Source organism: Scatophagus argus, chromosome 23, assembly GCF_020382885.2.
Source record: "Scatophagus argus isolate fScaArg1 chromosome 23, fScaArg1.pri, whole genome shotgun sequence".
Classification (NCBI taxonomy): Eukaryota; Metazoa; Chordata; class Actinopteri; family Scatophagidae; genus Scatophagus; species Scatophagus argus.
This window is the reverse complement of record NC_058515.1, coordinates 7,393,580-7,421,113: the sequence shown is the minus strand read 5'-3', so window position 1 is coordinate 7,421,113 and position 27,534 is coordinate 7,393,580. Positions and strand designations below refer to the sequence as shown.

The window sequence follows — 27,534 nt, the reverse complement described above, 5'->3', positions numbered from 1 at the left end:
AGCCACAGCCAGCTGCAATTAAAGTGCTGCTCTGCTGCGGAGGAAAAAAAAAAGCCTGGGGCCACCTGAAGGTCAGTGAAAACCCAATTACCAGCTTGTCATATATTGTCAGCAAGAGTAATTCTTGGAAACAAAACAGCTCTGACTCACCTTTGCACTGGCTGCAGAAACCCAAGAAGAAACTGACTGTTATCACAAGAATGAAATAAAACAAAACAAAAGCAAAAAACACACAATTAGGTAAAACTGAACTTCTGTTTTATTATAGTTGGGACAAACTAGAGAATGCAAAAAAGTCCCTAGAGTAAGGATGTGCACAGGGCAACAGCTCAGACCATGTAGTTTCATGTACAGAACTCTTAAATGGAATAAAAATGGTTTGGATTAAAAGTTACAAAAATAGACCATTTACAAAAACATATCTACAAAGACAGTTCAGTGTCAGTATTGATTTGATTGTTCATTAAAAAAAAAAAGTACAATCGGGGGAGGGGAGGGGCAAGTAATTTCACAGTTTAAAGGTGATAGTGTGTCACGATGCAGTCTTTGGGATGGAAACTGTCACTACACGGTAGTTTCATGTTTCCACAAGCCGGTTTTAATGCTGGATGCGCTTTCTGTGCCGATCAAAGGCACTAGCTGTCCATTTTCTTTGAGCGTGCCACCATTTTGAGTGACGAGATTGAGCCCATATGACTTGGGTTGACTCTCTAGTTCTGGGCTGCTGGGCTGCTTTGCAGGACCAGAGTCTTTACCTGAACTTGACGTGGTGGCAGCGCCCATCTGCTCAGTCTCTAAAGTCACCAGTGACCCGTTCCCCAGGGAGCCGCCACCTCCTTTATCTGCGTAGCGGGAGCGGCGCGGCAGGCTCGCACTGTCGCTGCTGTCCTGCTGTAGCTGGCTCTGATGTCGCTCTCTGTAGGCCATGTAGGCCGCCCGCCGACTGTTGCGTGCAGCCATGTCATAATGGTGGTGCCGCCTGTGGGGGGCGCTCTGCACGCTGCCGTCCAAGCTGGTGGGGACGTCGTAGGCGTACTCTCGCAACACAGTGAGCCGACTTGCCCTGTGCGCTCGCCCTCTGTTTTTGTGATGCCTGTTTGCGTGTCCGTTGGTGGCAGTTGTTGGATTGTTGATGTTGTTCATCGGGTGAAACTGCACCTCAACTGGAGCTACGTGCATTTTTATTTCATTGTCTAGCGAATGTTCTGTCAGGCTGTTGTCCAAAACGGCTGCACCGTTGACTGTCGCCAGTACTGAGGTGGGCTTGCACTGAGCCGCCTCGGCGTGAAGATTGGTCAGTTTGCTGCCATGGCCGGAATTGCGCATGCTTGGGGCACTCTTATTTGTATAAGAGGAGTCTGCGCTGCTGTGGCCACATTTTGTTGACTCTCCATCTGCTTTGTCAGCAGATCCTGCTGTGGATGTCATTGTCACGCCTGGCTGTGGCAAAAGGACATCCTCCTGTGCAGAGTATGCTCGTCTCCCAGAGCAACAAGCCTGGAACCAGTAGCGTCTCATATCCTGCCTGTTGACGCAGTGATGCGCCACCATGAATGCTCCCAGCGCCAGTGCGGCCACCCCAAACAGGCAGATGAAAGCTAAGTCGAAGGGGTGGTCTTGCGATACAGCCATGGCCCCAAAAACCCAGAGGGCCGCATACAGCCCCAACGCCCCCGCTGCACCAATCAGCTGAGCAGTGAAGGTGTGCTCATTCTCCAGGGCAGACAGCGGCACGGTGTGTGGAGCAGACAGTATGGAGGACGACGCCTCGTAAGGCTGGAGCTGGAGAGTGAGGGGGTGGCACTGGCTGCTGGGACCATCTGTCCCAGCCTCTGTGTTGGCTGAAGACAGATGCTGCTGCTCTTCGGTGGGCTCCTTGAGTTCGTAACGGCGTTCAGGGTGGCGCCGCAACTGGAGCAGGATGCTGAGGAAGTACATGCAGTCCACAAAGATGATGAATCCCACTGGGCCATAAAAAGCACCGATACTGGGCTCCCACGCCATCCAGCAACTACAAGGGGAGAGAGACCAATCAAACATTTATTATACTGCAAGGTAATATCTGTGGATTTTGAAGTTTTTTTCCCCCACTTATGTCATCTTTTTGCAATAAATCAGAAAATTGCCAACAGAGCTCATTAAAACAATACCACACCTCTTCATCTTCACCTGTCACCGTAATTATTTACTTCACAAAGTTAGAATAATTCTCTGAAAAACTTTCGGGTTGAAATTTCGCAGTAACTGTCCTGTTACATTTAACAACACGGGCTGAATTCATCTTGCTTGCAAGAAAAATTAATTAAACTCCAAAGACTTGAGACAGATACGGGTCCAGATTTCTCAATTAGTCAGCCACGTTGCACAATCTAAACAGCTGCCACTGTAGAGGGGAGTCGGGGAGCTCGCTGTAAACTGGCAGCATTTGCTTGTTGCTTGGATGCACACACCAATAATAGGCCTCCATAATCAGAACTTCAGGGAATAAACTTTTCCTCCGCTCATAAAAAATGTCCATTATTTACTAAAGCAATGCAGTCTGGCCGGTCGATAACTAAAGCCAATTCCTCCTGAGGATAGAATGTAAAAGATCTCTTTGGCTCCCTGATTAAACGCGGTTGTCCAGATAAAATGACACAGCATTGCCAAGAGCACATCCTGAGGGATGGGAATTTTAATTGCTTTCGACACAGGGACTACTTACTATGGCGCGTTGGTCCGGCTGCCGTAGTTTTTTATGTTAGCTGCTGCAGTGATCCCACAGACGATGATGGGTATCCCTCCGCCGATTAAGTAGAACCTTTCAGTGAGAGCACAAGGATGACAAGTGGGCATGAGCTGGGCACCAGGTCCAACGGTATTTCAGCCCTATAGACTGACACCATGTGGCAGCTTTGCCAATGAACATGACCGCTTATAACAACAGAAAGCTTAATGACATCCCTCTTTTAGATTATCAGTCAAAATATTATAAATGGGACCTGGCAATAAAGGTGAAAACAGGTGTCATATGTATGTCAAGGAGGGATCACATACACAATCTGACCATGCCTAAAACATTCTCCCAAAAACATAAAAATTAGGTTTTTAAACTTATTTGTTCTGAAACTTAAGTGTAGTTTATGTTGGCATTACAAACACTTTACAAAAGAACACATGCCTGTAGAACATTGTGTGAGACTGCTGTCATTATGTCTGTACTTGCATTCTTATGCAGATCAATGTACATGATCTGAAACAGCAAAAGAAACACACGGCTTGACAAAAGTAAAAGGTTTTGGACACAGCACCAGGCCTCTTCCATTAGGTAGTGTTTGACATTAAGCACTGCAGTAAAGCATGCTTGGGAAATGTAAGAGCCCGCAGTTCACTGACATATTACATGATGTCTGTGATATTCAAGCAGTTACCTACTGTGGCCATGTGGAGGTGCTAACACGTAAAGGTACTTTATTCAGCAGAGAAAATGCAGCCCAGGTGCATCACTTCCACACACATGTAACATAAGAGTGGTTGCATCATACCTCAACATGGGCCGCGGTGGTGGAGGAGGTTCGTCCAGCTCTTCATAGCGTTTGGCCTTGCGCGTCACCTGTTTGTAAATGTTGCGAGCGGTCACACCCACCCACAGAGCAGTAGCCAGAGTGGAATAGTGCAGCAAGATGCCCACCTGGAAGAGATGACACCAATCAATCTCCAACGTCAGGGTGACCGAATGCCGCTGCTGTTATGTTTCACCAATAAAATACAAAAGGTGGACTACGGTACTGGTGGACTGAGTACATCATCATCACACGGAGATGAAAAAAAAAAAATCACCTTGCGTGCTATGTTTTTACGCCAGAGAGGATTAAATAAATAAACAAAAAGTTGTTGGCCAAAATCTTCCTTCCAGGTACTTTGTGCAACAAAAAATGAATAAGTAATGTGTCTCAGTACAACACATCATGAGGGGAGATGCAGTATTGCCTCTAGCCATGGAAACAATCTACTGTATGTTTCTATGTATTTTTTACAGTGTTTTCCCAAGTTTTATGAGAGGAGTGAACTTAGCCCAAGGCAACTTTTTCAGTGTTTTTTTTCTCCCCTTGAAAACATCCATAACACTTGCTCACTTTTGACTGCTGGCTATTAAGTTTGGAGGAAGGTGTTCACAGCAAGAGTGGAGGTGTGCGGGTGGTGTGTACTCACTGCTTGGCAGAAGCTTGGATATCGCGTCTGATTTATGCCACCTACAAAGACCCCGCAGGTGAGGGAGATGTGGAAGCAGAGGTTGACCAACATGTGCCAAAACTTGCGGCTCACGTGGACCGACCTGGACAAATGAAACAGGGAGACAAACAAACGCATGAGCATTTCTTACTTACAGATGGGACAGTTTTTACGGTGACACGAATCTGCATGATGATAGTTTTGTTTTTACCCCATCGAGGCTGGAAAATATTCTGGGGATGACTTAAGGTTTCAGCAGATACTTTTTACAATATCATTTATAATAGTAATGTGAAAATGATGGCTAACAAATAACAGTGTAAAAATTTATTTGTCCCAGGCAAGCAAAGTAAATAAAAACAAAATATTCCAAAATAGTCTCAATATAGTAACACAGATGACAAGTGAACCTCTAGCCTTTCCTACAGCTTTCTTATTAATTGGTTTTATTTAATAAATTGGACTTGTGGTTCTTAAACAGATGTTTATTGAGCAGAAAATAATGGAGGTTTTGGCAACAAAAAATTCCTGTAAATATAAGGATCCAACAACATATGAATGACTAAAACAAGAAAAATAAAACAAGAAGTAGTCTCCAACCTGTGATGGTAGATGTAGCTGATGATAATGCTGAGCAGGCAGAGAAGCAGTACGATAGCAGTGGCGTAGATGACTGGGTGCAGAGGCTGGATGCTTGGAGAGAAATACTCCACACTGCTGAGGTCCTGTATGACAAACGAGGGAATAAATTCTCTGATTTAGGTCAATATTATTGAGTCAAGTCACTACATGTCATAAGCCAGAAATTATAATTCTTACAGACGGCTCCAAAGTGCCAGATCCAAAGCGTTCTGCACACCCCAATACAAATTCATGGTACATGTCAACAAACGCAACGAATAACCCAACCTACCATCAGCAGGCCATAGTTGCCAAGATAATTGCAGGATATGGTGGTGAAGTTGTCATGATGGCCCAGAATGCGGCAGCCGTCACTTTGCCATCCTCCATGGCCTCCCACTAGGCTGACGTTCCAGGAGGCGGACACGGCGTCTGAGCCGCGGGCAAACCGCCGCAGGGTGATGTTAATGGGCGTCCTCAGGACGTGCAGTGACATGCCATCTGATGGAAAATGCTTCATTTTATTGTGGTCCTAGTTTAACGTGTTGGAACAATTTAAGTGGACTATTACTCACCTATCTTTGCCATGATGACAGGGGTGGCCACACTCCTCCTCTTCCCACCATCAGCCAGCTGGGAGGAGTTGCCAGTGGAGGGAAAAAACTTGCCATTGCGGAAGCCTAGCAGATGCAGCTTGTAGACTGTGTCCTCTGCCTGCCCATGGACTTCAGCCTGGGTAAAGAGAGACTGAGGAAGCTGCAGGGAAGCCTCCACAATGGTGCTCTACAGGGACAAAATATAAAATTCAGCATTTCGGGAACTTTGTTATACGTGCTTTCAAGCTACAATCAGCAAAAACAACCTGCGAACAAACCGCAATGATCTGGTTGGCGCTGACCTTGTGAAGGATGCTGGAGAAGGAGCTTGTTGTGTTGCATTTGAAGGTGAGTTGGCGGTCCTGTCCAGGTGTGCGCTCGGGACTGGGCCTCTGGAACAACATGCAGGTCATTCCGTTCCAGTCGCTGGCCCTGACAGCGTGAGCCTCCAGTGCTATGTTAGGGGATGTCTGAAGGGACAACAGGAACAGTGGAATATGACTCAGTTCATTCTTAAACAGTAAGTACAAAGATAAATGCAAAGAAGTAGATCTTGAATGCATGGGTTGGTGTCGTCCTGCAAAGATAGGGCCAACAGTGTTGCTGACAGGACTAACCAGGGAGAATGCCTGCGCTGTGGTCAGACGGTAGACGGCAATCTTCTGGAGGCAAGCGATGATGCGGGAGCAGGCCATGGCTTCGCGCTGAGCCATCCAGAGCACCCTCTCATCAGCCAGCATCAAGTTACTGGCCATGCTTACCATCACCTCCCCCAGCTGGAAAACGAGAAAACTTTGAGCGAACACGCACAAATAGCTGGGAAATTCATGCCACTGACTTGGAAAAGTGGTCCTCTGTGAGCCAAAAACACAGACTTACTCCATGTTGCAGCAGCTCAATAGCTCATATTCTAAATTACTTGAGTGGAAACATGAGTGAATATCTTCAGCTAGCATCTTGTTTGTATCAAATAGAACTAAACACATGCTTGAGGGAAATACTTGACTCACTGTAGCTAAATGACTGTTGGAAGCACATTTTAAGTAGGTGTCACCCAACTAAACATGAACATGCTTTAAAACTAAAGTGCTCCCAGCCCAGCAATTACAACATGTTTGGATCTCCTTCACTTTGAAAACTTCTCACTTTTGTTGGTCTACAGCTGCTCCAAAAGTCGTGACAAGATGTTCTTACTCATTAAACAACAACATGACAACAAACAGATGTTCAGCATTAATCCATTTGTCCTTGAAAGGGGTGACACATCAAATGCACGGGAAGGGGAAAGCTTATAAAAAGTGCTTCATTCAGCCTTTTGGTTTGGCATTTTATTGGAAATGTGAAAAAAAAAATCAGTGCAGCCACTTACATCTTTAAACTTTTCGACAAACTTGCCAATCTTTTCGATCATCTCAGCCACGAAGATGATGTCCATCTTGTCTGAGAAGTTGGCGGCATCGACTGTGCACACCAACAGGCGTCGAGCCCTGGCAACCACGCTGCTCTCGTTCAGAGGCATCTAGCACAAAGACACAGAGGAGAGAGAGACAGATCAGTCTGTGTGTGACTTAAAATGGTCCAAGCAAAGAGGGACAAACAGAAAGAGTGAATTAACATAAAAACAATGGAGAAGAAAAGACAGAGAATAACAATCTCACCAACCAGATACAGACCTGGTTGATGACATACAGAAATCTTGTGACATCTTTCTGGAACTGGCAGCGGGAGTAGTCCTCCTCCGCCCACACCCCCTTGCGATCACAGTAGCGCCACGCCCTCTGCTCTTCGCCTGAGCTGCCCCAGTATGAGCCTGAGCTCGACGATGAGAGCCTGTTGCAGGGTAGGTAAGCTCTGATCCCTGCCAGGGTGCGCGGCCACCTGGAAGGAGCCAAATAATATCTCAGTCATCCTGCCGCTTCCATTCTTCATTAACTGATACATGCAATGTCCTTAATTTCTCCCAATTTCTTTGTCACATGAGCTATAATATGTGGTACATCAAGAGCAACAGAGTCATGTAATGATTTTGGACAGAGCCATGAGGTAGTATATATATTAAACCACAAGGGGGGGCCACAACGCTTGTAAAGAGATGCCAACATCAAATCTGACATGCAATTCAGGCATTGTAATTCATCACATTGGACAGTAATAGTACAAGTGAATAGCTCTGCATCTGTTTATGTGTGTGGACACTCACATGAACTCTCCCTTGTTGTTGGCGATGCGTTCAGGAGCACAGTACTTGGCAGAAGGCTCTAGCACCACAATGCTGACAGTCCTGGTGGTATTACCCCTGCTTGTCCAGACCCGGCACTCCCAGTTTCCAGTAAAACCAGGCTGAATGTTTGAGATGGTCAACGCGCTGATGGGAAACATGAATGAGAAACTGCTGATATTTTGGCATGACTGCCAGCCTGAGTCAGCTGTTAAGATAAAACTTATTGTTGTTATTATAAAACCTTCTATAGAAGATTTTTTAAAAAATGATAGTAACTTATAACATCAATTAAGTGATTTTGATCACCTCCTGAAAATACACTGAACTGACAAGATGCTAAACTCACAACCTTAAGTTAGCAAAAAGACTGCCATACCTGGCAATTAGAGAGCAGTTCTGCACCATGCGCTTTTCAATGAAGATGCCTTGAGCGGCGTCGGGCTTGACCATGCGGCCATTCTGGTACCACAACACCTGCATGTCCTCAGCCACGAAGGAGGCCTGACACTGGAACGGCAGGCTGTCGCCCTGAAAGACAACCTGATGCTGGGACGGAGTCAGCTGGAAGGAGGGCAGCTCAAGAGGAGCATCTGAGGAAACCAGGCAGATGGGAAGAACAAAGTCAGCCAGTGATTTTTGTTCATATTTGTCAGAAATAACCTTAAATTCCACTGACTGTGAACACTGCAACTAACAAATATTTTCATTAATGATTAACCTGCTGAGCATTTTTCTGATTAATTGTTCAGCCCAAAATATGTCTAAAATAAATAAAATTTCATCATTACGATTTTCCTTGAGCCCATAGTGAATTCTTCACTATTGCTTCTTCTATCCCACCAACAGTCCAAAACTCAAACTATTTGCTATGATAAATAACAAAGAAAGGCAACAAATCCATACATTCAAGAATGTGGAACCACCAAATGTTTGACATATTTGTATTGTTTTTCATGGAAAAATATACAGGAAAACTAAAACCATGTCTTGAATTTTGAGTGCTATTTGTCATTCATGTCAGGCCAGGGCTCCTGCTACATCTGTGCAGTGTATTTCATAATCCCTCGCCGTGATGAGTGCCAAGCTGATAAGACACGAGCAAGTACAAACAAAGGCGGCACTGGCCTGGGCAGCCCCTCTCTTATCTCCCGTGTCACTGCAAAGGCCCCTTTACCCCAAACAACAGCAGCCTCACTGATACCAAAACAGAAAAATTAAAGAGCCAGCGCATAATTCTGACACAACAATGTGTGCCACAACTCAAAATGATTGATTTCAACCTTTCAAAACATCCAGACAAATGACGCATCAGATAGCGTCAGTGAAATGATGAATGATTCCGTTTCGGAGTGTTCAAATGCTCATAATACTCAAAGTGCTGTTTTAGAGTGATGCCTTTGCGCTCCGTCAAATCTATGTAAAGCATGTCTGCCAGTTCTCTGATCAGACGTGCGTGTCCTCACCACAGGTGAGGAGCTCTGGCTTGATGGACGTAATGAGCTGGCCCTGGAGAGACTGGGGGTAGGAGCACTTGGTGTTCTTGACCGCGATGTTCCTCTCCTTGATCCAACGCAGCAGCCACAGAAGGTTGCAGTCACACAGCAGGTAAGGCGTCTGAAACTCCCTGTGGACGTGCAGGAACACACAAACAGAAACGGGGGAAGGCAGGTTAAGTGGATGGGATTTACCAAATATTAAGTTAAGTGACAAAAAGGCCTGATGGAAAACACCAATTTTGCTGCTGTGTTTTATGACTTAAACATCAACTCTTTAGCAGTTTTGATTACAGTAATTATCATTGTAAATATACACACATCCCAAACAAACATTGTGGTGTGAATGTAGGAATGGGTACCGAAACCTGGTATTTAAAAGGGACCTGGGGCTTATTTATTACAGCATGACCATTAAAGTACTGGGAACCGATAAACAGTTTTGATAAGAGTGGCAGTGCAGTGAAATCTTAACGACGCCCATCCCTACTTGCATGTGATTTTTGTGCATGGCCACATGCATCTCGTCTACTTACAATGACTTCAGGGACACCAGGCTGTCAAAGGTCCCCTGAGCCAATGAAGAGAATATGTTCCCTGAAAGGTTCCTGAAAAAAGTAAAAAAAACCAAACAAACACCAAAACAATAATCATTTATCAGTTTTAGCACACAGTTGACACATTTGTGAAAATTCATTCGTAAAATGGCTTACAGTCTGATCAGACTGGTGAGGCCTTTGAAGATGTCCACATTGAGACAGCCGATGCTGTTGTTGGACAGGTCTCTATAGAACGCACAGAAAAAAGAAGTTACAATGGATAATAATAAGCTGCAACATGACAAACCCTGAAAATAAGGAGGAGAAAATGATCAGTGAAGAAATATACTTTATTGCTGAGATAAAGCATAGCAGTTTTTTTTTAAGAGAAAGACAAGCTCAACAGAGACGGGTTGAGGCAAAGAGCCCAAAAATTCAGCTGACAGGTTTACAACTTTCAAGGTGATTTTAGATCATGTCTGTGTGGGCCTTCGGGGGGAACCCACACATCAAAGGTAGCAGCACTGTTGGAGATCATTAATCACCTATGATTAATGTCAAATATGTCAAGGGGTTTTTACTCCTCTGGATATGACCTACAATGGTATAATATCTCTGGCAAACATCACATGGAAGTGTCTGGAACTCCTGATGTCGCTCAGAAACAATCGCAGACGAGTCCAGGACAGCACATAGCAAAGGCTGACCCAACCTTTGTGAATTACAACTATTGTGCAAATATTTAGAAACGCTTGAAGGAAGATATATTCACTCCAGTGGCTCCTGACTTGTCGGTTCTGCTGAAAACTTTTGCATCTGGGAGCAACGCTCATTAAGAGTGTGAGCGAGGCTGAACAAAAACAGCACATCTGCAGGCTGCAAAAGCAAAAGAATAAGCTGAAAGTGATAATTTAATGAGTTTCTCGCCATGGCCATCACGCTTGATGATACAGTCACCCGATCTTATATTCATTAGTGCAGCTTTAAAGCGCTAAAACTAAATAGCTTTGGTAAGTTGTCAACCATGTTTATGATCCAATGTTTGAGGCTCTTCACATTCTCAGAAAGATTTCATTCAGAGCAACCAAGGTTTTAAGTCACAACGCCTCCACAATAGCTGTATCAAACACTTCACTGTGAATGATGCAGTCATTGAAAAATGCCAAGTCAAGAAACAAGAGCCTGGGAGAAAAAAAAACCCAGAGCATTACCTCAACCCACCACCTGAACTGCTCGAGGAATGTGATACTGACACAAAGTGTTACCTGGAAAATCACTGTTGGGCATATACTAACATCCGCGCTTTTATGTAATTATTGGTGTTGGTCCTTCAGGTACCAGCTGGAGAATTTACTGTGTGAGGTTATTAGTTCCACTTGGAAGAGGAGGAAAAAACTGCCTTTTGCAGGCTTGCCAATTTGTGCTCGCATTGTGTGTCAAGGGAAGGATAACACAGTAGAAGTGAAAGGGTGGAGGGAGGGAGGAGAGGGTGGGGGTTCCCCTAGCTGAAGGCAAACTTTCATCTCACTTCATCGCCTAAACTCAAATACTAGAGTTACTTCAACAACATGGGATTTAAGCTAATACTAATATAATATAATTCCTAAACTCACGGAATCATTTTAACAAACCGATTCAAAACTATGCAAAACAATCCATATATAACTGACTTTTCTTATGGCTACCTACCTACTAACTTAAGTCTCCACTCTCCATCTGCTTTAACTAGTCGGACAGTATCCGTTACCAAAGACTAATCGCCACAGGCATGTAGCACATTAACAGCACAGAGGGCTGTTTCAGTGGCAGTGCTTCAGTTGTTGCGTATGATACGAGGAGCAGAAGCAAAAATAGCCTGATGAGATTAGGCTCTCGAGCAGGGGCTGTTCAGCTGTTGGTGGAATGCAGAGTAAAAAGTGCTGAGCCAGAGACACCCATATGGTTTGAGTAATGTATACTGTTTTTGTAGAAGTGCAGAACTGTACGAAATGTACATGAACTGTACGTGAAGTGAGGTAAGTGATACACTCATCTTTTCCCTGAGGGTGGCACCAACAGTGCACCCTACACCCGAACTCCCAGCATGAAGAAAGAAACCAAGACAAGTGGGACCAACTGACTATTTCTAGGTCAGATGTCACAGAGAAGGGTTTGTTCTTGGCCATTGTTTTGCTACACTTAAAATGCTCCAGGGTTGCTAGGACCATTCCCAAAAATTGTGAATGTATTTTAATAAGAGTCTTCCTTTTATCAGTTTTCAACTTCCATCTTCAGCTTTGACCACCGAAAACTAACAAGTTGGCATACTTTTGGACAAATAACAAGATCTAGTGTAAAATGTTAAATGTTTAAATTAAATGTTGTTTGTTATGAATTTCAGTTTAGATAGTGAACTTCAAACCTTCGATAGAAAAATAATGCAAGTGCCTTGCTCAACGCCCGGTTCCAGACTGAGAAAAGATGGATTTATGGACGACACAGAAGGGTTAATTTTAGTGCTTGAAGGTAAGCTTTGACTTGCAGCTCTGGCTTCTCTTGTTGATGCACCATTGTATCTCGATGAATGCGTTGTACTTGCTGGGGCCATTTAAATTATATTCCCGTTAACATCTGCGTTGACATTCTTTCATGCAAATGTGGGGAAAGTTCAACTTGTTTCATGACTGAATATGAGACGATTCAATGAGATTCGCAGTGATGGCGTGTGGGAATTGTGGTGAGTGGAACATTTGCAGTGGAGATTGGATGCTGGAGGTGTGCTGCTGAAAAGGTGGTGAAAACTGGGCCTCTTTACAAAAAAAAAAAAGCTTCATATTGTCATCACTCTCAACAATCTCGACTGGCATCAGAAATTTGCTGGAGGAAAACAGAAGCAGCTGTAGCTGTAGGTATGGTGCATAACGCAGCCAAAGTGTTTCTCTATCACACCAGCAAATCCATGTTTTCCAAGGCAGTATGAAAATATGACTCACAAACTTTGCTTATTACAACTCCTTTGCAAATAGAACAACCCTTGAAGTCTGTCAACAAGACTAATGTCTTGTGTAGAACCCGTATTATCAAAGCTTCTGTACTGAGACAAGACACTTAAATATCAGCCCTTCCATAGGGCGCATCTTGAAATGAAAAAAGAGAGAGAGGGACAGTCAAAGATAAGGACAAAGAGAAAGGTAAAGAAGCCTCTTCCAAAGGCATGTTGAATAAATGTGGGAGAAACACCGGTAAAAATCTATTTTTACATAACTTTGCTCCCATTTTCCAAAGACTGGAGGAAAAAAGTGGGGTGGATGAGTAGCGGTGGAGGCCAACCCTTGATGTAGGGCTTCTGTGTTTACATTCCCAGGGTCTGGCACTACCTCATCATCCCCTTCGCTCGTCTCCTCTTTTTTCTGTGTGCTCCCTCCCTTTCACAGTTGAGTGAGTGACAACTACCCTTTGAAATTAACTCAGACGGGTCGTGGGGCCAATTAAACTTTGTTGCCCTCAGGCAAAACCAAACTATACTCTGGAACAAACCATGTGAGGTCGTAGAACCATCTGCGGTGACAGGGAAAGTCTTTATGAATAGCTTGTGTGTGTGTGTGTGTGTGCGCGGAGTAAAGATTTTGATATGCAGAAAACATACAGGCAGACATGAATCCATCTGAGTGTGGCATGAATATGCGTTGAGGATGAGGGGTGAGGCCAGGAGCCAAGGAACTGACTGCCTTCCTGTCTCGCTCTTATTGCTCTGCCGCTGCAGCAGCAGCAGCAGCAGCAGCCAAGCTCAAGTTTGTGTTGGCAGCGGCAGGTTACTGTCGGATGATTCCAATTCACGCTGTGTTCTTGCTCTCTCTCATGAGTACGCGCACAAAGAGAAAGAGAAACACACAACCATAAACTTAAGCATACAGTTTCTGACCTCCCACACTCACACACCACATATCCCATATGATTTCTAGTTTTATGTATGTTCTGCACATCACATTTATCATCACATGTTTAAATAGCTGCCTTTTCTGTTTTTTTGAAATGTGTGTGAAAACATATAGGGCCTCATGCTGTCTGCACCAGTCTCTGGCAGTGAGCCAGATAAAACAAGACAGTAGAAATAGACTGCTGCCTGACCATGTTCCCTTATGGACACTGAAAACAGTCTAGACCTGCTGGAACATGCACAGCACACTCAATAGACAGATACGAAACAACAGCTGCTTTAAACACAGTGAAGCAGGGTCTGACTAAATACCATTAAAAGAGACTGTTACAAACAATAACAAATACAAACCATAACAAGAATACCAAAGGAAAATGTCATTAACCACCCTTTTAACAGAAGACACAATGTTTAGAAACTACCACCAACCAAACTTCTAAATCTAAGAAAAGCTGCAACTTAAATCTTTTGGGTTGCAGTAACAAAAGAACAAATCAGTGAAATCGCGGAGGGGATGAATGTTGAGTATACACACACACATACACATATGTGCACACACACTCACACACATGCATAAACCACATTAAAAGAGACCAATGCTACTCACAGTCTTTTGAGTGCTGGCAATCCAAGGAACGCGCCCGGTTCAATACGACTGATCACGTTACTCCGCAGGTCCCTGTTGGAAACAAGTTGAAAACTTAAAGTCACGAGCAACTCAAACTACAATGTAGCAATTCATCAATCACACATCAAACAGCAGGAAATTCATCTGCAATAGCTTTGCTAATGGGTTAGTGTTTTTTAGACCATTTTTGAAATAAAACAGAATCTTATAGGATGTGATTCCTGCTTATTATACAATTAAGTGTTTCGCTGACCTTCTTACAGGCAAGAGTTAGAAAGTATTAGCGGTCAGGGTGTTCCATATTCTGCTGACTAATCCTTAAATGTTCTGAGGTCATGAAAACCTGCTTAACCACTGGAAGTGAAATTAGCATTCCAGTACGAAAGCATCAACGCAACAATGAAGTAAAAGCAAAGATTTGGGTAACCGTCCTTTAAACATAATGATACTATTTCACCGACACCCACAATAACACGGTTGCAATTTCCACAGCAGAGCGTATCTTGCACACGCATCAATTTCCTTTTCTATCCACTTGAAATACAGCCACCGTCACTGACAACCTGACTCTCAAATGAGCTGTTCTGCTCTCACACACCCCCACACAGATGCACACACACTAAGACCTCCTTCCCCAGAGCTTCAAAGGCTTGTGGTTGCAAAATTCCTGCGGTGCTCACCTGCGCTGGCACTGCTTAGTCACTCATTACAGTGGAGGTTCAGAAGGCTTTCTAGTCACCACCTGAACCCACACAAAGGGCCTCTGGGGAACTCTGACCGTTTGATGTCGAGGACCTGTCATCTGAAGGTGGGTGGCGGCCATAGATAAGTCACAGAGAAAAAAAAAACATCTATTGCTTGTTAAAGTTTTTGATGTGAGTGAGCAGACCTGTCCTGTCTTCTCTGCACGGGAGTGTTGAGAGGAAAACGAGAAGGCAGGACTCAAAGAACTCAGAAATATCCTTACAACCAGAAGTGTGCACTAGTGCACAAACCGCCATTGTTGAGTCTACTAATTTGCTTGTTGCCGACGCTAATTCATTTCCATGTAAACTGTGCTCCGGAGTTGCAGTTGTTACAGTTGAGGGAAAGCAGGACACAAACAACGTCAGCCATCACCTTCGGCGTCCGAAGTCAAGAGGGCTGAGAAAGCTTCTTCTGCTCCGTTTTGAGTCACAGGTCAGATGTACAAGCAGGTCACAAAGAAGATTTAACCCATTCTAAAAGGACACAGTTGCAGAATGAAGAATCTGCAGGTGGTCTTCACAGGTCAGTCATCAGTCCGAATGGGAAACCTGCCTCGTAACCACTAGTAGTAATACCACAAAAAAAAGAACACTCTGGATAAAATATGGTGAGTCAGAAAGAGCCAGTCCATGCTTAACCACCCATGACTGCACTTCAGATTCCAAACACCGCTGACCAACACATGACCTGGCATCTTTTAAATCTATTTGCAGAGAAAAATGCCAGGTTTTCTCGACATGCTAAGATTGGAATAGCTGGCTGAATTTTTCCTAGAGTGTTCCAGAACTGTTCTTGAACTGGCCCCAAACCAGAGGGTGGTTTTGCAGCTGCTGCCATTTTTAGGGATACACATACAGACTTCCAAAGCAGTCTTTACAATAACATGAGAACCTGTGTGACATGAAGTAAACATTAAATGAACTTCGTTTTCAGGTTTATGTCATCACTGTCTGATGGAGGGTCATATGGAGGTTTCCTGACATTCCCTATGAGGAGAGGGTCAATAAGCCTCTTGCTGATGCCCCATGCTGTTGTTGATATTAAGAACTAGAGAACCACAAAAATAATGTCCTTCTCAACTGTCCAATCTCACTGCAATAATCCACCTTAAAGCAAGAATATGCAAATTCTGAAAGGACTATAAAGCCATTTCCTATTTACAAACTGCTGAAGAAAACACATCCTGCATTCAGCAGCCACTGTGGCTACAGGTGGAAAAGACAAGATTGTTGCATTTTAAATTTCCTTTTGTTTCTTCTGTGTCACGGCAAGAAGGGTTCCTGCAAGAACACTACAAATATGTCTCATGGTGACATGTGACGTATTTATTTCTGGTTTACATTTGTAATGGAACCATTGGAATGCTTAAGCATGTTAAAACGGAACTGTAGCACAAGTGGAAAGGAGACATCAAGTTTAACAACTAATTCTAATATCTGTAAATAGCTTGCCAACATTAAACACCACAAGCTTCTGGTCAGACTAGACCAAGAAAAAAAATCAGTGCACTGAACAATATACAATTTCGTCTTGATTTAATGCCCCCGATCATGCAAGATCGATTACAAACTAACTTTCGATTTATGTGGAACTTGCTTACAAACTTACATCCACAAGTATCCCTCCGTTCACAAGCCACAATCATGAATTCTTTAGGAGACACTGAACACTGGAGTCGTTATCCTTGCTGTGTTTTCGACAATAAGCATTCCTGCACAGCAGCGGATTTAGTAAGGAATTAGCATGTGACGGTCGCCTAGCTTGGCTGCAATTTCTAAGAGGACAGTGATAATGGGGATTCTGTGTGGCTTATTTCCAAGCAGGGGCACCTTTAGCCCTGACAAAACACAGTGGTCTCCACAGTTACTTTGCAATTTCACGCAGAGTGTCGGATAGGCGTAATCGATTCTCTACCCCTCTCTGGCGCTCACAGCCAGCTGCTGTCTCAGTCTTCACGAAAGCGTACACACAGTCCAAATGAGGCAGAGTTTCTTTGTGGACTTACCGAGGGGGAAAAAAAAAGAAAAGAAGCTAGGAAGGCAGGAGGAAGGAGGGGTGGAAGGCAGGATGGAAAGCCTTAGTGCATTCAAACAGACTTTAGAGTTTGGGGGTGGGGGGGTGACTGGAGGCTGTGGCGGGGTGGGGGGTGTGCAGGGGCATTTCAGAGAGGGGAAAGGCTTCAGCATGCAGGGAGTCTTTGAGAATCGTAATGCTGACACCTCTGGCCTCGGCTTGGTCGCATTACAATAACAAAAGCAAGCAAGCCATCTAGCAATCTCGCTTCACTGGTCGAGGGTGGACAAGCGTGGGGTGGGGTCTGTGAGGCACAATGGGAGCCGCTTTTGGAGGTAAAGTTGCTTGTCGAATGATGCAGTGACAGGCAGAACAGACTTTACGACGAAATCAACCAGCCACTCACAGACAAAGCACATTACTGCCTTAAAGGCTTTCTCGGTGGAGAAAGATCAAAGCTTCTTTAACACATTCGGTACGCAGCTTCTTGTTTATCCTGTAGGCCTGAGCTCGAAAAACTAACATCTGACCCAATTCAAGAGCCCACAGGGACAACTCCAGCAAATCTATAAACAATCAAGGCAGATGAATGTCTCATCAAAACAGGACATAGAATATTCATACAACAAATTATGACCAGAAGATGAAAATGGAGAAAATAGTGTATCAGCAGGGTTCAAGGATAATGACAATTGTAGAGTCCTATTCTTTATACAATGCTGCATTCCAAAACTGACCACATGTACTTCAGTGTGGATAGGTTTACAAAAATGCTGACTTTTCTATCCAGTATGGCCCAGCAAAAAGGGTTTCTGTCACTTTTCTGTGGATGTTAAAATCAATGTGCATCAATGATCAATTTGAACTCAAATTTTCTTTCTAAACTGACACCACAAGGACAATGTGGTCATTTTAGCCTACAATAACTACTATAAATACTTCGATATTCCTGGTTTTTTAACCAGACTGGGAAGCTCCACAGCTCAACATGTCCTTAGAATTCCATATCAATGCAGTCATGTGTTATTGCAGCCTTGGGTAAAAGCACGACCATTAATGGTCTGGTTATTTTATCTGCATGAAGCCATTCCGGAGTGATAAATCACCCGTGGCCCGTATGTGCAGGCCCAGAGCCATTTTCTTGAAATCACTGTAGGAAGGAGACATGGATGATGACATTCCAATCTCCAAAGTCAGACACAACATGGCATAAACGACATCTCTCGGACGAATCTCAGAACATACGCGACTATTCCAATAAATGCCTTTACCATCCAGAACTAATTTCCTTCTCCTCTCAGTTCTACGCTGTGCTTTCCCCAGTTAGAAAGGTTCTCCTCAAAGATAAAGCACAGTTTGTTTCATCCACTATTATTGCTGTGGCTTGGGGAAGCAATAAGGTTGCCTATATGTTACTCCTCTGAAGAGGGCCCCATCCCCAGAATACTCAAGCAGCTGTCTGTTGAGAGTATGTCACCAGGCAGACAACAACCAGCCCTTGGGGCTATTCCTATAATTAGCCTTTTCTAGTACCATCTCCAGTCTTCCACCATAGACTGATATTCTTGACTGAGGCTAAGTGCTGTGCGGATGCCTACTCATTTTCTATGACCTGGATGTTCCACTGGCACAAGGCCAATGTGAGTTTTACAAACCTCCTACTCCACAAGCCCAAGTTTTGCTTGTAGAGAGGTGGATGGTTCCTGCTAATGTATTGGTAGATGCAACATTAAATATTAAATATTGTGAGGTCCTAATGTCTGCTTTGCAAGATGGGAAAACATCACATTTAAAGGCATGATTATATCTTTAATTAAGGTGGCAATCTGAATCCAGGCACAATTTCAAGTTTCTTTAAAATGCGCTGGAAACAAGAGCATACAGACTACATCAATGCTGAGGCAAATACCTGGCAGAAAAGGGAAAATGACAAAATTACTTACAATTTTTCCAAAGTAGACAATCCAAAGAAGGATCCATTTCTGAGTTCTTGAATCTTGTTGTTGTTTAAAATTCTGTGGAGAGAAAAACATGGATAAACACAAGGAAAACAACCATTTAAAGTTATTGTACCTCAAATGAATGAAATTGAAAAATATTCAAAATTTCTGTCTGTAATGTTAAAATATTAAACTATAAATGCTGTGCATGCTTTTATTGCAACAAAAACTTGTGTGTAACTTTATTTTTGACATTTGGTGTTGCTGCACTGCAAGCGTTTGTCACCTTATAACACAGATTTCAGTTTAATACAGGCCTAAATGTAATGTTTTCCAAATAACAACAGATGCCAGAGAAAACCAGCCACAGCGCTCAACAGTTCAGCAAGGAATGTGTATTAATTAAAATGTGAAAGTGAACTAAAAGGGATCGAGTGTCTGTCTCAACAACAAATGGCGCGGTGCCACACTGCTACTTGTTGACAGCTAACAATATTAAGCCTCGCTCCTTGCCCTCAAGCCACTCTGAGCCTCCAGCCACAGAATGTTCTCCGCTGCCGGAAAGAGATCTTGAGACAGGTCACAAAAAATTAGATAAAAAGCGATTGTGCCTGTGAAACATTTAACTTCCAACATGTACACGTTTCACTATCTGATTATGCGGCAGAAGTGACTAATAGATGACAAAATTGCACATGATCTTCCTGTAGCCGCCGCATTATAGTATTCCTTTCCTACCTCTACGTATGAAAATCTGCCTTTGTTTTCTACTTTATCACCACAAAGACAGAAGTGAGCTTGGAAAAAAAAAACCCTTTAAGTCCAAGTGTGAATTCCTGATTGCTTCCTCCCTGGGTAATAAGCCAGTTTTTATTATCCAGCTTTTCCCTCTTGCTTAACACAAGCCGATTCACTGCATAAAAAGCTGCAAAGTAAAGCCCCACTTTCTGTGCCCGAGCCCCAAAGAGTTCCAGCCTCTCTTCCAAATGGTCTGGGAAATCAATAGCACTGTTAACTCCCAGCAGAAAACCCCAGCAGGGACCTGTGGTTCGCATATGTTTCTATCCAGCAAGGAGGGGGTTGCGGTGGGTGACATACATGCTAGTGGCACCCACAACCCGGGCCCAGATTGGAGTCATTATGGGGTGTTGAGGGGTTGTTTTATTACAGAGTTGGACAGTGGAGACTCGCTGCTTGGATCCCTGCCGCTCAGAGAGAGAGAGAGAGAGAGAGAGAGAGAGAGAGAGAGAGAGAGAGAGAGAGAGAGAGAGAGAGAGAGAGAGAGAGAGAGAGAGAGAGAGAGAGCACAAACAGTTCCTGTGTTTCACAGGCCTCTGGATGCTGAAAAGGCAGATGTTAGTGATGTACGAGGCTGCAAATTCTATCATTCCCTATGATACACATGATGTGATGACACAGGAGGAGACTCCCTGCCTCCCAGGACTGTGGTCACAAAACTCTTATTTATACTGAATAGTCAGCATACCGATGGGATGCATAAACCATGTGGCCTTCATGAATCTAGAAATGTGGTGCTCAGTCCACACAAAACATCTTACAAAACAAGAGAAGTGCAGTTAATCCCACTTTGGGGAAGCTCATCATGTTCAGCGTTGGCAACCGAACTTGAAGGTGGCCACTCTTTCAGTAGGAGGCCAATTTGCAGTCAGATCAAGACAAGCCAATCACAAATAGCAAATATGGCTCAAAAGGCTTTACAATCTGCACAGCATAGGGCCACAGATTCAAATGATTGTATGCGACGGAAAAAGAAAACAAAAAAAGAGCAACAGAGGAGGGATTGCTATTCCAGAACGGACAGCCAATACATGCTGCGTGTTCAGACGTGGTCTCAGAATGACAAAGCTATACTGTCGTATAATTAGATTGTAAATATATATTGTATGAAGAATAGGACCTGGCAGGACATCAAGCAACTTCCAGGTGCCGTCTGAGCCACATGACCTTCCCACTCTATCTGTCATACTCAATTTGGGCCTGACAATCGCCACTTTATATGGCAGTGCAAGTCAACTTACAGAGGGCAGAAACCGAGCCAAATTATGTAATGTGGTTTTGTGGAAGGCTGACAAATCACAAAGACATCTGCCTAACAGGAAAAGCCTGTAAGCAAAGAAGTAGTGGTCGGAAGTGTGAACACCCACCGACATTAATGTCACAGTGCGAACAGGCTGATCATCTCCGGTGAAAGTTATATAATTAGGTTTAGAGAACAGATTGTGACTTTAAAACAACAACTGATCCAGTCTGGCTGCATGAAATAGACCATTCTAAACCTTGTTACTCCATCAAAATAACTCTGTAAAAAAGAATTCACCTGAGAGTCTTGAACTCGTTCCATCCCTCCCTTCTTTGCATGCTTTAACCTCCTTCCTTCACTAGCCTTGTTCCTCCCTCTTCTTAATGACAGGATTGTGACTCTGGTATGCCGCAAACTGCTTCGACTGCAAAACTGAATCTTCCTTACACTGGCATTGGTGACAAAGAAACACCACTGGGGACCTACACAAGCAATACAACAAAGCCTCAAAATCTGCATGGCGATTATGGCCAATTAAGCACCAGCATCTACGCCAGCTTCAGGGCGTCTGGAACAAGACTGTCTGCTTCCTTACCGTCTGTCTCTGTTCGTCAACCCGAGGTCTCCAGGCTAAAGAAGCGTCTGCGGAATTTCTTCGGGCTAGGCCTCAAAGGATAGAGGAGGGGAGTCTCCCTTATCTTGATGCATAGATAAGACCTGATTGAGCTCAAGCCAGGAACAAGCTGCAGGGGGATCTCACAAAATCTCACATCCTGTCTCCTGATAGCGATGCTATAAATCTCAACATTTAGGTAAAAAGCTGCCTCTGAAATGGGGAATTTTTACTCGGAGTCAGAAAGTAATATAAATACAATGGCCTAGATTTCATCTCGTCTTCAAAGTAAATATGACACTATCGACGGCGCCCCCCCTCAAGCTCTTTTTCACTTAAGAAAACACACACATGAAAGCATACACCTCTGGCTGTAGGCACCTTAACAAGAGAACGACGAAAATGGCCAAGAACTACACAGTCCCCTCACAGGCATAAAGCGTTTTAAGGATCAACTTATACTCTCTCAACACTTTCTTTATGCTCGGGAGGCTTTTAAACAAAGGACTCCCAAGAGCGGAGAACTGTAACTCTTCAACTGGTTTTCAAATAAGTTTCAGGCTGCAGCTGAGCTCATAAAAACCCTTCTAGAGTGATTTCCTCAGAATACAGTGGATGGAAAAGTGGGCCTCAGCTCAGGTGGAAAAGGGAACTGATCCAATGGCTGAAGAGCTTCAACTTGCCATGGTAATTCTTGCGGTTATCCAGCACTTTCTTGTTCCATCGACGATTCAAGTATGAACATTTTTCTGCAGTATTTGGACTTAGTTTGAGAACGGGGAGCAAAGGGTTGGGTGTTTGTTTTACGTGTAATTGAGGTAAGAGTCATTTAAAAGGGATTCACTTGTCATACAAGTTTTTTTTTGGCCCGTACATTCTTTTAAGTTGTACAGGAGGCCTTGCAATATCCTCTGTCAGTGTCAAACAGGCCAAGCCATTTAGAGCAAAGGATTTACCTTATAGCTCTCTCCCTGAATGGTTAAATGATCCACCATGCAAACAGTAGGATAAAAGCAGATGAAAAGAAAAATTAACACGAAGGAAAAGGCAGTGTATATAACCTTAGCTCATGTCTACGCACCAAACTGAAGCACTTGTCTGGGATTTATTGAAACCTGGAGCAACTTGGCAAAGTCAAAGCCTGACAGCTACGTATAATGACTAAAGGTGTAGCTGTCAGTGTATCGCCAGTGTGACTTTCTGCGAAAAGGTGCAGGAGTCCTATGAAAAGCACGGGGGCATTCCTTTTGACCAGTGTCTTGCAACAAAAACAAATCCTCTTAGGTAATCCACAACGGAAAGCACCTGTGGTCGAGTTAAACAAGCATTTGAAAAGGCTCGCGGCACAACACAGTAGCTTTTTAATGTTGGGAGGCTAAAGATAATAGATGACTGGTGTGGGGATTCACACATTCCAAACTGATATGTCCTGTGTTTTCTGCACGATTTTTAAGATGTGAAATTCAAAAGGGGAAGCTTCTCCACAAGCCTGACCTGACGAAAGTGAAATCTCAAGTAAAAGCGGACGAGAAGGTAACCGTAGCTCGCAGTTTGCACCGCTGTGAAACGTTTTACTGCACACCAACGTGTCATCAAACTGAGGACGCTTTTCCTGCTGCGAGGGAGGAAATCCCTGCTTTTTTCCCCCCTCCCGACATTAATCCTGTACTGCTCTGTAAAGGCCAAAACCAGGTGGGCTTATTTGCACTGTGCAGCCCAGGTGCTCCTTTGAATCGATCCTGATTACACTAAACAAGACCTGTAAAGAAATATGAGCCAGGTGAGCAGAGACAGCTTAAATACAGTCAGTTCCTGTCTGCATGAATACATAGGCTGAAAGCAAAACAGGTACACAGAAACAAATACTCATGTACACACCCACGCAGACTACTCACACAACCTGCTTTATCCTCCCGTGTGAGGCAAAGGTTAAATTCAAGCTCTCGCGTTTTAGCCGAGGCCTTCACTGACGTGGGAGAACGGGCCAGCTGTAGACGCATTTGTGTCATTTCCTCTCAGATTACTTTGGCATGCGGTATCATTTGGAGAGAACCAATCTGAGGAATGCATCACTCATTTTTTTGCTCAACAGAGAGGCATTCACAGCAGAACTGCACTGAGTACATGCATTCTATCTCAGAGTAAACTAAAACCAGTAATCATTTAAGTCTGGCAAAATAACAGCTACTTAACTGTGTAACTGCTCACGTACAGACAGGCGTAGTTAAACTAAAGGACAAAGTAGAAGTAAGAATCATCGTGTGAGAGTGTGGTGGAGTCAAAACAATTATCCCAGTGGTTGAATGAGTTCACCAAAGCCTAAAGAGTATTTAAGAAATTTCTCCAAAAAAGTGTGCTTGTGGTTCAGATCTCTTTTTTTTTTTTTTTCTCCGAAAAGCCGGACAAAAATTTTAATTCATTAAAACTCAGACCAGTGAAGAGGAAAACAGGAAATCGTAAGTACAAAGATCGGTGGGGGGGGTGAAAGTGTGATGAATGGAATGAGTCTTTAATAACAACTAGCTTCTACTAGTTTCTTGCAAGGCCTTTAATTAAAATGAACAACAAGGTGTGACAACACACGAAAAATTGAAAAGTGTCCACCTAGCAAGGAAACAACACTGCCACCAAAAACCACTGAGATTTGGTCAGGCCTCGATTTATTTACTTTTATTTGTAAGGATTGTAAAATGGAATTTTTTTTGATTGAAGGAGAAGTGACAATTGTGACCGGGATCTGCTTTGGTTTTAGTAAAAGTAAAAACAATGACTTGTAATTTTCAAGTCTGAGAACAGCGGAGACCCCTGCCTCAGTTTACCGCGGTCCAACACAGGACAGTGAGCGGGGGGAGCAGGAAAACAGGACCACCACACCTACTGAAACGGTTTGCCAATTTTACAAGTCATAAATTAACATCCAAATACCTTGCAGTCAACATAAATTGCTTTATCATTACCACTAAGGTCTGCAGGGAATTGGGAGGTGAGTTTCACTTGAACATAGTTCTGTTGTTTTCCTATAATGGATGACAACAAAAGTCCAAAAATACAAAAGTGGAGAGTGGAAGGAATTCCTGAGAGTTGCACTGCGTTCTGTCTGTGCTCTCTAATTACATCTTTCTTGCTCTTTGGAAAACCATGCTAAATCACGAAGAGCCTGGCTCGACCTCCAATCCATCAACGACAGAACAAAGCGACACATTCGCGCCAAGCTCACTGAAGACACGCAGACAAAACAAACACCAGGACTCGATTTAAGGCTTCATAAAAAGACTTTAGAGCAGGCCAGAGCTGAAGAGATCAGCATATTTCAAACTGTATAAATATCAGGATAATTCCAGGCTGTGAAGAAGCAGAGAATGTAGAGGAGAAGCAAGGTAATTCAACATTGTGAACATTTGTTCATTTTTGTATTGTGGTATTTTTGTGGGGCTGATTTCTTGAAAGGTTCACCAGTGTGGTGCGTTTGTGTACCTGTGGCAAGCTCTAACATCTGAGATTTCATTTCCTGCAAGCAGCATCACCACATGTAAGCATTACACGAGTTGTTTCCAGGTGTTCAGCTCCACCCAGGCTACACCACAGTCACTTCTTAGGTAAATGCAAACATAAAGCCACTCTTCAAGCTGAATGACAACACAGACAACATTTTTATATATTTTATCTTTGTTTTTTAAAACAACATATGCTTGTGCCTGGTGAAACAAGTTCTAAATCTGTGCCATTTCACTTTAATAAGCTCCTTAAATGAATACAAATCAATCTGTATAAAAAGCAGATTCAAAAAATGTAAAAATCTGTGACTTTGGAAAGTGCTTCAAGGTAATTTACATGTGTAAACAGGTTAAAACATGCACACTCGCTGAACTCACAGCCCTCTCCCTTTCTTTCCCTGCATGAAGTCTATTATTTGCTTTCTTCTCTTGCACCCTGCCCCGGTTTTCTCATATTCTCTCCCCACCACCACTAAAAAGCACAAGTGCACCGGACTGAATGCAGAGTTTTCTGCAGTCAAATCTGCAGAAATGCTTTTTATGACCTCAGTTCATGAGGTAATTGAGTGGTTTGTAAAGGAACTCCACCTGTGCTCCGTATGTGTGTGTTTTTCATGACAGGTCATGAGGGTGGCCACACAAAGACTAACAACTGTATCAATAAGAACTGATGGCTGAACAACACTTTTTCACTGCCTATACAATTAAGACAAACAACAACAACAACAACAAAAAACAAAACAGGTAAAACACCAATCTTCCTGAGGTGTGTTGTCAAAGTAATCCAGACTAGAAATTTCCCAGTCAGACAGTGTATATTTCATCCCAGCGAGAACAAAAAAAACAAGGATTAACTCAACAGCCAATGAGATCTCACGACTATTAAAACGCCTTGGAGCTATGCTAAGTTAAGTGTCTTGTGTGGACACTGAGTTAGCAGCCAAAATAGCTTTGCATTTACACCATCACAGCATGCAGCTGTGGAAGACTGATGTGTGCCTGATATATAATAAGCATTTTCATATTATCTCGATTGTCGTTTTGCACTATATTGCGCAAAGGGATGAGAAGAAAGCATTTTAAAAAAACAAACATGTTTAACTCCCTGTGGTGACAGCAACTGAACTGCTCAGCCCATTACCTTATCAGTCCACGGTGGTTAATTGCTAATGAAAACCTTCAGGTAAAAGTTTAGTGTAAGACAGCTTTGAGAGCCAGGAGTGTGTGTGTGTGTGTGTGTGTGTTTTAAATCATGTGAAATGAAAGCAAATACTCACAGCGTGACCGTCCTGTTGGGGAAGGAGTCCGGGGGTAACACCTGATGGAGCTCCATGTTGCTGCACACCACTTTCCTGTCGGAAGACGGACTTTTCCCACCGCTTTTAGGACGTTCATCATATGATTTGCAATCAGATGATCCCACCGCGCCGCCGTCGCCGCAGCAGCCGAGCAGCAAAATCACAAACAACCGCAGCAGATCCACCCTCATTTTCACACGCGACGAGAAAACCGCTGCAGCATTGGCAAAGCAAAAAATAAATGTTTCAGGACCAAACAGGGCCAATTGGGTAGTCGATACTGAGTAGCTTTGTTATGAAACGGTGACCTGAAACCCAGACCCCGTTAAAAACAAAAATGAGACCTTTGCCAGTATCCTGTGTGGCTCGAGTGAACCTTCCTCCTCCATTTCTCGCAAGGCTTTCCCTTCGCTCGGCGGAATTCAAACCGACAGAGGTGTCCTTCTTTGTTTGCCAAACGACTCATTTATAAATCTCTCTCAATCGTGGCGCGCTGTTCATTTCCTCAAACTCCGCGAAAACACACTTTATACACAGGCTCGTTGGTTACTAAACAACTTGTCCAGTTGTTTGGAGGTTTTCTTTGTTGCCCATAGCGTGGGGGTCCCACTCAGAGTGCTGTCTGTTCCACGGGAGGCGGCTGGCTGCAGTTAGTCCCAGGTTATCCGCATTAACTTCAGAAAAGGCGGACAGGCTCTTCAAAACCCGCAGTACTTTCCAGTACTGTGGACGGTAACAATGGACCAAACAACAGCAATTACTTCACTACTTTCCCCGTCTGTTCAACAGGAAATTACTTTTGGAGGGGGGGGCAAAAAAGAAGCAAAAGCTCTACAACAGAAGCTTTTCCGCTCAAAAGTGTGCTCCAAATGTCCGAAAAACAAAGTAAAAAGCTGTACATCACTCAATAGGAGTGCTCAAAGTGGTTGTTGTGTCCGTTTCAACTTCACTGCGTCCTCGGGAACTATTCAAAGTCAGCTCTGTGTCCATTGAGAATAGGTCCTCTTTCCATGGTCCTGCCCCGGGATCCACAATTGTCAAGTCCGACGGGATTCAAAACACATCCGGTCCGCATTTCAGAATAAAATCATTAGCAGATGTATTCTCGTCCTCCACTGAGTTGCTATGATTTTGTAGGGCCTGGATGCACAGGCGGTCTTCC

At 43.6% G+C, this 27,534-nt stretch overlaps 1 protein-coding gene across 1 annotated transcript; it reads right to left on the bottom strand.

The window, feature by feature from the left end:
- Nucleotides 1-241: 241 nt before the first annotated feature.
- On the bottom strand, nt 242-27,437 carry adgra3 (adhesion G protein-coupled receptor A3). Its single transcript, XM_046380487.1, has 20 exons — nt 26,717-27,437; nt 26,352-26,586; nt 18,930-19,001; nt 14,206-14,277; nt 9,857-9,928; nt 9,680-9,751; nt 9,114-9,274; nt 8,027-8,240; nt 7,630-7,794; nt 7,103-7,307; nt 6,799-6,948; nt 6,047-6,205; nt 5,732-5,899; nt 5,409-5,616; nt 5,126-5,334; nt 4,813-4,937; nt 4,192-4,315; nt 3,525-3,670; nt 2,705-2,800; nt 242-2,011 (listed from the first exon to the last, which is right to left on the bottom strand). Exons 2-20 carry the CDS (start codon nt 26,561-26,563, stop codon nt 565-567), a joined length of 4,077 nt encoding a protein of 1,358 aa, XP_046236443.1. The 5' UTR covers nt 26,564-26,586; nt 26,717-27,437; the 3' UTR covers nt 242-564.
- Nucleotides 27,438-27,534: the final 97 nt, after the last annotated feature.

Excerpts from the sequence above, each read along its gene's own strand:
- adgra3 (XM_046380487.1), bottom strand. The coding sequence starts at position 26,563 with ATGAGGGTGGATCTGCTGCGGTTGTTTGTGATTTTGCTGCTCGGCTGC. Across the intron at positions 19,002-26,351 it reads CCCAACAGGACGGTCACGCT|AATTTTAAACAACAACAAGA; the intron begins GTGAGTATTTGC and ends TTCTCTCCACAG. Across the intron at positions 2,012-2,704 it reads AGCCGGACCAACGCGCCATA|TTGCTGGATGGCGTGGGAGC; the intron begins GTAAGTAGTCCC and ends CTCCCCTTGTAG.